This window comes from Trachymyrmex septentrionalis, unplaced genomic scaffold (genome assembly GCF_001594115.1).
Source record: "Trachymyrmex septentrionalis isolate Tsep2-gDNA-1 unplaced genomic scaffold, Tsep1.0 scaffold29, whole genome shotgun sequence".
NCBI classification, from domain to species: Eukaryota; Metazoa; Arthropoda; class Insecta; order Hymenoptera; family Formicidae; genus Trachymyrmex; species Trachymyrmex septentrionalis.
Genome location: NW_017305451.1, coordinates 1,135,219 through 1,150,403, shown reverse-complemented (window position 1 = coordinate 1,150,403; position 15,185 = coordinate 1,135,219). Strand labels below are relative to the sequence as shown.

General features: G+C 38.5%; 3 protein-coding genes across 6 annotated transcripts in view; 2 read left to right on the top strand and 1 right to left on the bottom strand.

Annotated features, from left to right (window-relative positions):
* Positions 1–214: 214 nt before the first annotated feature.
* On the bottom strand, positions 215–9,340 carry LOC108749498 (SH3 domain-containing RING finger protein 3). Of its 3 annotated transcripts, XM_018488263.1 has the most exons (14): positions 9,327–9,340; positions 6,265–7,119; positions 6,060–6,174; positions 5,868–5,966; positions 5,644–5,780; positions 5,446–5,572; positions 4,917–5,225; positions 4,471–4,778; positions 4,048–4,394; positions 3,763–3,974; positions 3,556–3,698; positions 2,885–3,052; positions 1,868–1,984; positions 215–1,750 (listed from the first exon to the last, which is right to left on the bottom strand). In XM_018488263.1, exons 2-14 carry the CDS (start codon positions 6,741–6,743, stop codon positions 1,570–1,572), a joined length of 2,742 nt encoding a protein of 913 aa, XP_018343765.1. In that variant the 5' UTR covers positions 6,744–7,119; positions 9,327–9,340; the 3' UTR covers positions 215–1,569. The 3 variants fall into 3 exon arrangements, with proteins under 3 accessions (XP_018343765.1, XP_018343766.1, XP_018343767.1); XM_018488264.1 differs by lacking the exon at positions 9,327–9,340 and having other exon boundaries at positions 4,048–4,391; positions 6,265–7,613; XM_018488265.1 differs by lacking the exons at positions 2,885–3,052; positions 9,327–9,340 and having other exon boundaries at positions 6,265–7,613.
* A 445-nt stretch (positions 9,341–9,785) lies between these two features.
* On the top strand, positions 9,786–13,503 carry LOC108749312. Its single transcript, XM_018487914.1, has 5 exons — positions 9,786–9,983; positions 10,451–10,710; positions 10,801–11,081; positions 11,165–11,468; positions 11,581–13,503. The coding sequence occupies exons 2-5, from the start codon at positions 10,707–10,709 to the stop codon at positions 13,344–13,346; spliced, it is 2,355 nt and encodes a 784-aa protein (XP_018343416.1). The 5' UTR covers positions 9,786–9,983; positions 10,451–10,706; the 3' UTR covers positions 13,347–13,503.
* Positions 13,504–14,413: 910 nt separating this feature from the next.
* LOC108749361 (cytochrome c oxidase subunit 6b-3-like) overlaps positions 14,414–15,185 on the top strand; it is a 1,344-nt gene continuing 572 nt past the window's right edge. The window contains exons 1-2 of one of the 2 annotated variants that reach the window (XM_018487987.1): positions 14,414–14,769; positions 14,916–15,182. In XM_018487987.1, coding sequence (XP_018343489.1) covers positions 15,004–15,182 — 179 coding nt within the window. In that variant the 5' untranslated portion in view covers positions 14,414–14,769; positions 14,916–15,003. Of the gene's footprint in view, positions 15,183–15,185 lie in introns of both variants that reach the window. The other variant, XM_018487986.1, reaches the window with a different exon arrangement.

Genomic DNA, 15,185 nt, shown 5'->3' with positions numbered 1-15,185 from the left:
AATCCACTGTTTTAACTGTTTCGTCGTCTCAAAAATGAAATAGTGGATCCAAGTTTCATCAACAGTTATTAATCGAAAAATCTGATTTGTTTCGCTTAAACCGCTCCAACAAAGCTTTGGAAATGTTCATTCAAATGCATTTCGATGAGCAAGCGCGACACCCAATACGCGGTTAACTTATGCATGACTAATTCTTCAGTCAATGATAAACACGTTCTTTCGATATACCTATAGCTTCTGCTATTTCTCTAATCTTGTCTCGATGGTCATCCAGTACCATTTGATGAACTTTTTCGATGTTATCGGTGATGGTCGCAGTTTGAACGTCCCGAATCGTCCGTTCATCAGCTGGTCGACCACGTTTAAATTCAGCGGCCCATCTTTTCGCGATGGCAAATAATGGAGCAGAATAAACAGCGTCCAACTCAGCTTTAACTTGCGCAAGCGTATTGTTTTTGCAATGCAAGAATATAGTATTGTTTTTGCAATGCAAGAATCTAATCACGGCACGATATTCGATTTTTTTCCAAGATTTTTTTGCAAAGATACTGACATCGATTAGCACAAATGACTGTTAAATGACTGAGCGTTCAAAATAGTTACAATTTTCACAGGTATCTTTCAAAGCATGTATGTACGATTGTAGTATCAGAATAGTTTTAACAAGTAATGTCATCTTCATGTTGAGGATTAAAACTTTTCAACCGACCTACAACTGCAATGTTCAACACTGCTGATAGATTTTAAGCGTATTATCGCATATATAAACATATCTGCATTTATAGGCTTATATTAGTCTATGTATAAGTTGTCTCTCCCTCCCCGAGATATTTAGATTTTTTTTTTAAGAAATTCTCTTCCCTATATACAGTTCCTTTCTTTTTTTTATTCATTCTATAATTCTACTTTTAATTATGTGTCATGAACGGCTTCGTACGCGTATAAGCATGAATATTTACACAATCTATAATCTCTTTAACACATCGTGCGTGTATCGAAAAAAGACAGCAAGTTCGAAATCAGCTCAAAATGGGAAACCGATTTTTCCCTTACGATCGCAAATGGCAGTAACGTCGCGCAAAATGAATTCGTTATTCTTATTACAATTACGCACGCCTACATAATCGATGGCAGTATAAGTTCCGAGTAGTTTTCGCGTCGTGTTCGTACTACCCTTCGTCATTTCTCGCACCTATTTACATGCAAAATATGCATAATTATTTTGCGCTAAAATTTCCTATTGCATCCATCGCGCGAATGCATTCATTATTAACTCGACGCGTCGTCGGTCACTTACACGGCGCGTTTACTACAACACGTTAATTAATGGCCCATTAAGTTTACACAATAGCTGTACGTATATTACATTGCACAGCTCGAGATACAGTATGCGCGTACATGCACCAATCGCTTTGCAGTCGATGATATCCCAGAGAGAATTAACGACAAATATCCGCGGATACGTACCGCTAGTGGAGATAATCCTAATCTGAATATGTTGTGTAAATACTTACACAAAAGGCCAAGTTATATACAAGTTTCTAACACTAAACGACTTTGTGTCGGGTCTCAGAAAGCTTCCACAAAACTAGCCGGAAATAGTCCCGTGCGACCGGTACGCTGCTGCATACCTTTGTACCATCCGTCGTCGCGCTTCTTCTGCACATATATTATGTCCCCTACACGAAGCTCCAGCTCGAACTCGCTATTAGGTGGATACGGTACGATACAACGGAATCTGTATCCCGCGCTAAAATTGAACATAGTTATCATGAAATAACGAGGACTGTATAATCTTGATCGTGACTAATGGGCGAAAGTTAACAAGGGTTAAAACAGGGCATTTGAGGAACAAAATTATATTTACCGGTCGCGAGACGATTGCTGCTTCATTTGCTTTCCCATTCCAGCGTCTAGCGAATTACTCTTGCGATGATGATTTCCAACGGTCGCGCATTGCACCATTGCACTAGATTCATTGGATCTAGGTAGGAATAAAGAGCCAATGTGTAATAAAACTATCGTTACAATAAATTGTGATTTATTATATTGGCAATTTATTATATAAATATAAAATATAATATATAAAATGCTTATATATCAGACGATCAGCATCACACAAGCATAAATAAATAAAATATATATCAATTATATATCATTTTTTGTACACAAAATTATCAACAAAGAAATATTTAACAAACATTTAATAAATTTATCACAGTTATCACAAACATGCAAAGTGTCTGCAATCACAATGTTTCTCTAACTATATAAAATAAAATTTATCTTGTACAAAAGAGCGTGCTACAATTCTGTGATATAAGAAAAACGTTAATTATGCAGCTAACATTAATTATGCAGATAAACATTAATTATGCAGTAAAATAGATTGTATAAATGTGATCTAGATTTTTCTTATAAGCTTACCTTGAAATCAAATGCAGTTCTACTTCATAATAAAATATAAATACTAATATAAAGAAAAAACAACCAAGGAAATGATAAGTACTTATATGATAGAATTCTCAAATATGTATATTAACTTACATAGGCACGTCTTCGCCGTAAAAATTAAGAAATATGATCGCTTAAAATATGAAGATATTAATTTTATATAGGATACTTTTATCAGTAGAAATAATATAATATCCTGTACTTTATATAAATATAAACTATGAACTCCTGTACTTCATTAAAATAAAGTATTACATTCAATTGTGTTATTAATTGTTGTAAAATATTACATAAACAATATCGCAGCTTTTTTAATGTCATCGAAAAACGATTGTTCTTTTCATATTTAATGAATAATTATAATTTATGGCAGAAGAGTTCTATGAATTTTGAATCGCCGAATTCATATTTAGGATTACAAACGACTAACCTCTGCGTTACTGACACTGGTAAGGAGGGTCTCTCCTTGTATTTCAGTCTCTGTGAGGATGTGACGTGCCCTTGAACAGAGCCCGGACATAAGCGGTGTGGGCTGTTCGAAGCATTTAATTCCTGTGTGGGTACCACTTGTAGCAACTGACTTGGACAAGACCCCGATCTGCGATTGTCAATTCGTCCCACCCATCCCGTCCCAACATAATATTAGAGAAACATTTTAAGGCGTGCAGTTTGTGTCATGCCATACAAAGCATGATAACGTTTAAACATTTACATTATTCGTGAGTGACTATCTAAGTGGTCAGCCATTTATCTATCTACTCTATATGTGTGCATAATTATTGACGATGCAATGATCATGCAACGATCTTAGCAAAAAAGAAAAAAATAGTACTTTTATTTAAACATTTGAACTAACACTTTGACAAACATTCATACGCGCACATACAAATTGCTCGACAATCTGAGAACACGGTATTTGCAGTGTACACAATAAATGCATGTATGTGCATACGAAAATTAGATGGAGTACATGTCAAACAAAATCAATTATCAGAACGTGCAAATTATAAATCACTGTTCTCGATTTTTGGTTTATAATACAGTTTGTACACACATACGTATTCATAAGTTCGCGATAATCTAAATTAATCGTCTACTCACCGAACGTGCATCGGATTGACGGAGTTACCATCGTCGAATACAGGATTATCCATTGAGTACGTAGCAGGTGGAGGCGATTTAGATTTCTTAATATTAGTCAAGCGGCGCATCAATGAAACGCATTTATCCTTCTTTTCTTTCGTCTGCAATAAGTGAGCAATTACATTATCGGAATATGTGTACAAACACTTATCACAGGAATAATACCTTTTCCGTGGTTCTGGACGCTGCATTCGCGGCTGCATTCGACGATGCGATACCGCTCGCTACACGCAGAGTATTGTTCGGGCTTCTGTTCATATCGCCTGTGGAAGAGGAAGAAGCGGAGATGGTAATGCTACTGCAGCCATTGTTAGCGTTATTGATGCCAGCTGCCGGTTGTAACGATGACGATACGGTGATTTGTTTACCGGGGGAAGCTAAAAAGAAATGTCGTATAATTGTAGCATCAATGAAAAACGTAATCCATTGCGATTTACTTAAAGTACATACGAATATTTGCCGTCATCACCGCGCTATGACTGCGTCCAAGTGGAGCAGCGGCATTTTGATCGTTGTGTCGGGGCGGACTAGTTTCTTGATTCGGTCCCTGATTAGACTGAGCGGCGCCGTGCCAGGACGAAGACACGGTTGTCGTCGTGGATGGACTGATGGCACGCGGCGGTAATTCAGGCGGCGGCAGTGTACGAGGATTGTATGGTTGTGGCGCGGGACCCTTGCTCTTTGTGTATGTCACCGCCAAACGCGACTCAGTATTTGATGGGGCGTTTGATAATGGCGAACCTTGATGTTGACTCGGTGAGTTTGGAGATCCGCGGCACAGCCCGCGTTGACATCTGCTGCAAATGTACCGGAAACTGTTACTTAGAAATGACCAGACTAACCCACGAGACAAAGAAGAATGCAAATGCTTACTTGGCAGGTGCAACATAATTTCCAGGAAAAACTCCGCACTTCTGGGTACGATTGGACGTTCCTTTGAACCATCCGTCTTGACAGCGTTCTGTTACCATGTAAATCCCACCCTTTCGTAATTCAAGCTCATCCGCTTTTTGGGGCTTGTATGGATACAATGCTACGTATGCCGCTGGCAGATGCGTCGCAGCGGATGCGCTAGTAGTAGTCTGCCCAGCAGATATACTTTGTGACGCCTGAGCAAGAACAAGATCGCTGCTGCCACTTCGTCTGTGACGAAGATTATGATCCGTACAACTACCGCTCGTCTATAATAGAAGAAAATTCATTCAAATTTAGTATTTAAAAAATGTCAAAATACAAAAAGCAAGAGAGAATTATGAACTGATCGTGTATGTAGCTATCCATACAGAAATTGTTAGAAAAACATAGTATGATTCCCTTACTTGTAAGGAGGAAAATGACTCATTGCCTCCACTATTATTGGCGTTATTAGGGGCACTGTCTATCGGAGGACTAAGTATTTCAGCGCTATGTCTATGATGGGGATGTGCATGGTGACCTGTATTGACGGCAGTGAAACTATGACGTTTAACGTTATGCCTGTTGCCGACTGCCGGCGGCGACGTTGCAGGACTGCCAGGACTACTCGGGGCAGTACTGGAACTGCTGGATGTGGTCGAACTGTTAGGGGTGTTTGGAGTAGTGGTTGTGGAGCTGCCGCCAGACGATACGTTTGAGACAGAATCAGATACCTGTAATGCAGCGTTCTATGCAATATAACATCAAAACAAATATCTCACAAAACGTATCTTATACTAAACTAGTAAAGAGTATTTTCTAGGAAAAGACACAAATGATATAGTATAGTACAGTAAATCTCTATTTAACATCAGTAAACAAGAATATAATGATTCATATCTGTAACTTATCTCTTGCTGGAAAGCATCCAAATGCTTAATCAGTAATATGTACCTGCACCAATTGTGGTCGAGATTGACTCGTTGTTTGCACGTTACGCGAATGATCGGTTGGTATTAATGGCGTGGTTTCTTCGTTCGTCGGAGTTGGCGGGGCTACCCTTGACGGTCCCGGCTGTACACTGATTAAAACACTAATTAATATATATTTATTTAAAGAAACATGGCAATTATATTAATCAATTCTACTTACTTGGTCGAGAGTTTCATTAAAGCTCTAGCAACGCTATTTAGTTCGACAAAAGCCAGCGGAAAGATACCAATTCTGTCCAAAAGTTTACCTTCTGCCCAATTTTCGTCTACTCTTCGGATAACGCTGATAACTTCTCCCTGAGAAATACATTTATTTTGTACATATAAACATGCCATTGACACATTAATGGTAAATGATTATGAAAAAGTGATATGTGAAACTACCTTATTAAAAGTTAAACAACCATCCTCATCGTCATGTGTCATCCTAAAATCATATAGCGCTTTACATTGAGGTACATGCGGTGTCAAAGGCGTCATCACCTGGAAATTGTGATAAAGCAAATTATGATTAATTCAATTTTATAGTATTCAAATCAGTATAACAGTCGATATTTCAAGATGCACAGATTATACCTGAACGTAAGACAAAGGAAAGACACCATGATTATTGCCACATTCCCCGAAATACCAATTGTTGTCAATCTTCTTCCGAAGAATGACTATGTCACCCTTCTTGAAACTTAAATCGCTGCAAGAACAAACAATAATATTTACACAGCAAGATAAGAAAATATACAAATAAATCGTGATTGTACAACTTACAACATCTAATGCTTACCCTGGTACTTTGGAGACATAATCATAGATCGCTCTTCCGTACGCCTGATTATGTAGATGCACCTGTTTGGCAGCAGCATTGGAATGTCTTACTGCCGGCTCGGAGGCAATGGCAGGCGCGAGATTGCCGGTGACAATAGGGGCCGGAGCAACCTGGTGACCGCCAAATAGCCGTTGAGGCGCGGCAGTGCCACCCGAGGACCTCGACAACGGTAGCGCGGACTTGGCCTGATTCTTCGGTGCGGCGTTGCGCATCCCTTCGAGGATACGCATTAGCAACACATTCGGTGGCAGGTCGTCCACCTTGGCGTCCACGAGGACACGGCATTCTGGGCAACGTAGCTCGCGATGGGTACTGACGATCTCCTCCAGGCACTTTTTGCAAAACGTGTGCTGACACGGTAGTACTTTGCTAGACGTGTCGAGTCGTTCCAGGCATACCGAGCACTCCAACAAGTCGTTCAACATGCACTCGTCCATCGTGGAGCGATCCCTCCGTGCACGCCTGCACCCAATCGTTCGATCTCTCCAGGTCCCTCGGTCGTACCCAGTGGTATCCTACTCCGGATTCCTCGTCGTCGCTGCTCTTAAACTCACTATCGAAACGTACTCCCTCCCTCATCTAACCCTCCCAATTGTTCCCTCTGACTCTTTCTCTCTTTCGTGCCTTCCTTGTCGTTGCTCCCCGCCTTCAGTCCATCTCTCTCAAATACCCACGATCTGCCGTTGCGAAGAGAAACAGACTATCGTATATAGTTGGGCTGCAATTCCGGCACCGTACGTTACCGTCGAGCGTAGGAATTCAATTCGCTTTTACTCGGTCCTTCTCCCTCCTCCTGCCCCTCTCTCTCACTCACTGTATAGTGTATTCCACTCTATCTTCTCTATCCGCCCTTCGCGCTCGCTCACGCTTGCTCGTGGCTCGAGAGAAGGTGCGCGCTGCCCCGTTCAGCCCCGTTCAGTCCCGTTCCCCGGAATACGCACGCTCTCCTATTCGCTCGGTCAATCGACGGTTTGATTAACGACGTCTCGGCGGTCGCGGCTCTCGCATGTCGCACGGCAGTGGCTGGCGGCACGTCCTCGGCGCGCATCGCGGCCACGGCATCGATCAATCGCGCACGTCGTCGATTTCGCTGATTCTGTTCACAGCGGGTTCGTGCACCCGCGACACCGTCATCGTCATCCTCCACGCCGACGAACCCGACGACGACGTTACCGCGACGTTACCCGAACGTTGACTCCTCCGTTCCGTCCGCGGGAGTTTCCGCTTCTTTCTCTTTCTCTCTTCTTCCCTTTTCTCCCTCTTCCACGCGTTTTTTAAAAGTCATTCGCCTTACACGCAGACCTGTGTGTACTACTGTGTATTGGTACACTGGTGTGTACGCGCCCTAGTCGCCAACATACGCGTGCCAACTTCAGCACGCTCACGGCTCGCGGCTCGCGTCGCGCGCCAACTTCAGCACGCTCGCGGCTCGCGTCGCGCGCGTGTCGCACATCTAGATATTCTCCTGCGTCATGATCATTTACAAAAAAAAAATCAAAATTAAATTCTTATCGATTGATCTAACGTTGCATAAACAATTATGTTATCTGTTTTTAATCTTACACACTTCTTACTACTAATCTCACACATTAATTTTTTATTCACACATACGGAACACTTAATTTACTTGTATAAATGCCGTCCAAGTTCCAAGTTGTCATTCGATTTGCTAAAAATGTACGATAGTATTAATTACATTGTATTTTCGATTAATAAGATATCATATTTTTCATTTATAATTAAATGATTTCACGTATAGCGCGCACTAATACAGTACTTGGATTAAAAACGAGAAATATATAATATACCGTAAATGTGGCCAAGTCTACTCATGCAGTACAGAAAGATTGCAGAATATTGCATTGGTTGCGAAATGTTGCTGAATCATTGCTGCAAGATTTCATCAATTAAGTTAAGATGTTCGCTTTTTGCAATATTACAACGAAACGTTCCAGCAATATTACAATGCAATGTGTTTGAATAAATTTTTTACGAAAACTCTAAAATGAAAACTATTTTCTGTACATATATTGTATCTCACTAACTTCAATTTTTCTACAAATCGCATTCTAGTGATATGTGCTTTTCAAAAGTAATTTTTTATGATAAAATCATAAAATATTTCAATAAATGTAGTATTAATTCTGAAGAATAAATTTATTCCCAAGAATAAAACATGTATGTGTGTACCCCGAGCAAATATTATCAACCACAAATATTATCCATGTAATAATATAGTCGCTTGATAAGTTAATCACGAATTAAGTTAATTGCAGTGATTCTTTTCAATTCGAAGCCACTTTGAGTCAATTGAAATCGATTAAAAAATGATGGTATGAAATTTATCAATAAAGTTCGGGCGCTGGTTTATTCTTGCGTGCACATTAGGCATAAATACATCATCGATCACATAATTAATATTTCGATAAATTATTTTCAGCAGCTTAATTGCTTATCATCTTATCCGATAATGATGTATCCACACTCGATATTGTACAATCTTTTGATTTTATATTCAAAATGAATATAAAATTTAGCTAATGGCCGTCAGATGGCCGTCAAATAATAGATTAATAAATTTTTTTATTTGAAATATAAAAACAGATTATATTAATTATTATATCATAAAAACGACTGTTAAACTAAAAGACTATACTACATAAATATTATACAAAATTATATTTTTATATTATTATATTATATAGTAACAATTAAAGAATTACAGTTTTGTAATGTTTCTGAAATATTACATGTATATTACTGACATATTGCAGGCATTGTTAATTTACATTTCTGTAATATCTCTGCAATGTTATATTGTAATCTGCAATATTGCAACATTACAGTAATATTGCTTCAATCTTTTGTGCTATATGAATATTCGAATTCCTTATATTGCGATTTTTTCAATATTATAGCTAGCTGATTTAGGTTCTTTTTTTATATTTTCTTTTCTAAAAGTTATCCGGAAATTTTCCTAATTTTTTGCCCCTCCCTAAAAAATATACCGGTAAAAAAACCTCTCTCTCTCTCTACTAGTAGAAATTCTACTAAATTGATAATTCAGCTACAATTTAAAGAACAGACTTATTTTCAATTCTAGTCTATTTTTCGTAAATAGACTAATTTATTATACTTTTTCCATTTTATATGAATTTAGATATGTAATCGCGGTAGAAAAAAGGAGAAAAAGGATGACAAAGTGCAAAAAATTCAGCTACGAAAAACAAACAGCTATCTTCATTGCGCGGCAAGTGATCGAATTGGACGTTTAAACTTGAGTCCAACGTTTTCCGAACACACCTGCTCGGTGTATATACACGCCTCGCATCAGTTATGCATCAACAATCAACAATCCGTTCCAGATGAAAAGGAGTGGGATCTCTTCCGTCATAGAGTGCAGTTGGTGGGAAAGTCAATAGCGTGCGTACTACGAACACTGGCGTAGCTTGGAGTAGATTCGAGAATAGATACGAATACGTTCTTGACAAAAAGTGCGTGACTCAAGTCCGGAGTCGGAGTCGGGAGTCGACCAGAGTCGACGTTCCTCCTCGGTTGAGCTTTTTCTTCACGCGTTAACAACTTCACGCTGCTGTCTGTAAGCTAGATATTAAAGCCTCGTGTTTACTTCTTTCTGGTAGACATATTTGACGCATTTCTTCTGCGAGGAACCGACGGTAAAAATCATGATTATTCTTAGCGTCGATTCAACTCGCTTTGAATACTGAAGCGTTAGTTATGAAACACGGTCTCTGAGATTACGAATGAAACAGAATCTGTTGTATCTGAATCTGCTGTTATATATACGGTTTAAGCGGCATCTGATTTGGCAACCAATCGACTGAAATTGATAAAGTACTCGTAAATTGATAAAGTAATCTACACATTTTTATAACATTTAACCTAAGCGTTATCACAGAAACGAATAGGATAAGCGTTAGTGGACTTTGTTTAGAAGCTGAAGAAGATGTAATTTTAAAGACACGTAAAGCGATTTATAAGTTTATTAAGAAAAAAATTAGGACAGTTATACAAAAATAATAAAACATATAGAAATCTAGGTGTTTTTTATGTTAGATAACTATATAAACTAGAGAACTTCCAAAAATATTATTAAAGAAAAAAACTTTTCGCTGTGTTACAGAAAGTCTTTGATCATCAGGAACTTTTACTGGAGATTTTACTTTATTCACTACTGATTGTGTGCAGTTTATCTACAAAGGAAGAATGCTCGAATTGTGCAAAAATTAAGGACTTGCTTCCAGTATATCCTTGATATGAAACAATAAACAATACTTAAATGACATCATAGTTTAAGATATGCTGTTGTCAAGATGCATTGACTAGGACAATCGTAAAGATTACAGCTGACCCATTTGCTAATAACCTTATCCAATAATATGGGTAAGCACAGTCAACCAATATATAATACAACATTTAATGCTTTCATAATTAATTATATCACACTGAAATCATTTTTTTACATTTGCCTAGTGATGGCAGGAAACGAAAATGCGCCAGGAGCCTTGGCAGATGATCCATTATCTGCGAGACTGCAATGGCTACGTCAGCGCAGAGAAGCCTTACAAGAGAAGCTTGCTCAAAAAAATAATGAGTTGAAAAACTTGTGCATAGAGGAGGCAGAGTTAACTGGAGTTTTACCACCGGAAATACCTTTGGAGCCTGGCGAAAGTCCACCAACTTTTCGTAGAAAAGTGGGCACTTCCTTTATACATTCACAAAAATTGATCCTCAAGTTGAAGACATCTGATGTTGTAAGATTTTGTTTTAAATGTAATGGTATACGAATTGATGTAAATATGTTAGATTGGAGTTATCATCTATTTACGGTATGCAGGAGGAGTCTGAATTAGAGTTGGAAAAGCAAATACAGCTCGGAATTGTGGAAGCTGCGTTGGGTATTATTAACGATCCTACGGAAAGTAAAGCCACGCGACGCAAGCACAGACTCGCTTATCAGCAAAGTCAGCGAAGGCTACAAGAGTTGGAGACGCAGCTGAACTTTATTAGACAGACTCGTGGTAAAACACAGCGTTCAACTCAATTACCAGTGAACACAGGAAATTACAATACGCAACCACATTCACATATTAACGTAAAGCACAGGACAAAGAAGCCACGGCCACCTTTAGATAGTACAGGTATTGTATATGTGTGTGTATATGTGTGTTAGAGAAAAATTATTATAATTACTTCTTTTATAATTTTACAAAATAATGTTTCAATCTATAACATATAATTTATATACAACAGGAAATGAGATAACAAGTCCAAAATCTGTTGGAAGAAGTATTCTTCATGAACCTGGTATTAGTTTGAGTCCCTTGGCACCTGAGGACAAATCGAATACTTACAGCGGACATGGATACGAGGAGCAATTAACCATACCGAGTGTTTGCAATCATCATCATCACAGTGGCACATATCCCGGCATAAGCCCTGTCGAACAATCGAACATTAAAATCGTGGAACATGATCACAACGTCTACATTTTACCCGATCAGTATCGCGCGCGTACGTATTCCCATGGAAGCGGCGGATCTCGTGGCCATTATCAGGATACCGAAAGAATGTATCGGCCTTACGTGCCGAACACATATACCGAAGATGAACGTCAAATGCGCTACCTTAAATTTCAGCATATGCAGAAACAACAATTGCAGGATCAAGCGCAGCAGCACACCCACAGACTACAGTATTCAGGTTCCTTTGAATATAAGCACCTCGATAATACGGATATCTTACGGCGAAGTGGACAGGGAACCTACGACAGAGATTTTCGCTCATCTCATTATTTGCCCGATTACCAGGCCTACTATAAGAACAGCGCGCAATCTCAGCAAATTTTACAGAAGCGAGATCGTGATTCGTCATTATCATCTTGCGTTAAAAACACCTCGCGGCACAGTGGTGGCAATACATCGAATGAGGCTCCATTGTCATCTGGTTACTGGGTGCGTCACCATGATGATATTCACTGGGTGAGTACGGACGAACCTGACAGATTCGGCAGTTTAGATCGTAGACGCCGAAATGCTCAACACAACAGTGTCAGTGAGGCGAATCTTGACACGCAATCGCGTTATCGCACGGTTGCCGTTGCGTGTACTAAAAGCTCGTCGAGCAGCAATGTCACTGCATCATCCCATCAGCATCACTCTATTCATTTGCTGCCGTTATCTGAGCAACAAACGCCGACGAACAACAAGATGCTGCTGCGTACACAGTCATTGGGAAGCGTAGAGACCTGGAACTCGAGTCATTCGCATGATTCGCACGATGGTAAGGATGTGTCTGCGACGGAATACATCAATAACAATCGTAAAAGTCGTCAGAAAGAATGGTACGAAACATCGTTGGATGCAGGAGTGAGTGCAGGAGTGAGTGCAGGCTTAGATCACAATTTGATCGCCGCACGAAAAAATGTGCATTATCAATCGAGTCCACCACTTGCTCGTATTAAAACTGCCACTAATGAGAACGCAAGAGATAATCAGACGACAGGCGGACCGTCACTACCAATGAGCCCTGCGAATCGTCAAAAAAGAGATAAGCCCGAGGAGCGGCAGCACTCAGTGCAACAGTCTCATCCTCGTTATGATCAGCCCACGACTAGATCGAAGATATTGGAGATACCGGCCGAATCAAAGCCATCCACGGACGTCTGCGATAATGTGGTACGACCGTTAGGCTCACCGCAAAATTGCACGGTTGTACAGCCAGGAAAATATCAACCATATAGGGAAGTGACAAAGCCTTTCGAAATGTCGGACTTTTACAAGTATTCGACAAAATTCCGCAAGAGGAACGAAGCTGCCGCGCAATCTCAGATCGGCAACGGAGATTCTCCGCTCCAGGAGAATCGTCCTACAGAAACAGGCACCGCTGATTTATCTAGAGATCACAATTCTTATAATTTCGGATCAAACGATAATGTTACCGCTAGTCCGGTACAAAGAAGACTTTATCAGCCGGTACAGCGCATGACTTGTCAACCTTATCTCTCATCGTTGAGATAATTGTTTGCGCTTGCGTATAATGTAGGATGTAATCATGCCTGTCACACAAATGTCTACAGAATTATTCATTCTAAGATAATAGGCTGGTCCTATCGATAAACATTTTTTTCATTCTTTAGTTCACTATTGCAGCATACAAACAGGGTGTCACACTTCTTTCCCGATGACGTTACGATTTCAAATCGATTAGAAAATGTATCGTTAAACATTAATGTATTGGTAACGAGATTTGTATATATATGTAGATATACGTATATATATATTCCGAAGATATAATTACACAATGTTCGCATATTTTTCGTTTCTCTTTTGAGAATTAATCATTTATCAATATCATTCTTGACGTATCTATCAAACTGTAACACAAGCATTTTTATTTTAAGAAATTTTACCATTTATATATCGCATATGTACGAGATATGTTCCAAAAGAGTAGAGAAAGAAAAAGTAAGGAATTATGAAAGGATGTAAGGGTTATTCAATCCTGATCTCGATTAATTAATATTGGGACCTGAATAGTGCCTTTTATTAATGGAAGTATCAAGTGGATAATAATAAATTGTATTTTTAATTTACATCTTAACATGATTCAATAATTTCATTGAAAATTATTCTCCACTTGTTGACTTCTGATATAATTGTATTCAACTGTGTTCAGCGATGTACATATTTTTTTCTACAAACAAACTGCAATGAACTGGTTTCTTCTAGAGAAATCGTCAGATTGATAAGATATTAATATTGGTTATTAAATACAGTTTCTTCTGGATTATATCATTAAATAATGTTGAAAATTTGCAGTTTTAGTCTTCAGATTCTATTTTTAGAGTCTGAGGACTATTTTTATAGATTCTATCAAGAGTCTATTTCTTACGACTGAATATAAGATTTAAAAATATGCATTTTATATATTTTACTATATAGATAGTTTAAAATAATAATATCTACCACTTCTATACAAGAAATGATAAAAGCGTGTGTTCTCAATCTTAGTGGATAATATCGATATGTACGTGGATGATATTTTTATATAGAAATCGTTTATATATGCGCGTATATATTATATTTATATACCGCTCGGCGTATAATATTGAAAGTTAAAATAAATCTCATTAGAGATTTTATTTGTTTACCACAATGTGTTCGCCGGGAAGCAGCTTGATGTTAATTTTATGCTTGATTCATGCGATTCACGCATTAGTCACTGTAGCGCTTGTTCTAAGTGTTTATATATCGCACATATACAATTTGTGTTATTCTCTCTCTTCCTATAAAAATGATATACGCTGCTACTGTATAGTGTATGCATCATCTGAAGCGATTCAGATTTATTTGATCCAAAAATGTTGGAAATACTTCAGCATCACAGACGTAGAAGATAAATGGCCTTATGTTAACTGTGATTAATTATGCGTTGCGTATTGTATGCTATTTTTTAAAAAATCTTTTTGTACCGCTTTATATGATTGGTTTCGTGTCAATAAAGACGCTAATTTAATTATTCTCATTGTATATATAGCGAAAGTTTAAACAAGCGAATAGCAATGAAAAACAATTTTTTAATGACAGGAGTACTGAACAGCTTTTAAAAAGGAATTCAAAATATATAACAGAATTATTAATATCGTAAAGCACACGTGATAGTCGTTTAAAAAAAATGGGAGAAAATAGTCCATCTTCACGAAAGAATAATGAAACGAAGGAAAAGGAGCCAAAAAAAAAGATAACTATCGAAGTAGACGAAGATGATCCTTGTCTCCAAAAGAAGGAAAAGAAGGAGAAGAAGAAGGAAGAGATATGTTCTGATGAGTTACGTACTCTTGGCAATGACCCGAGGTA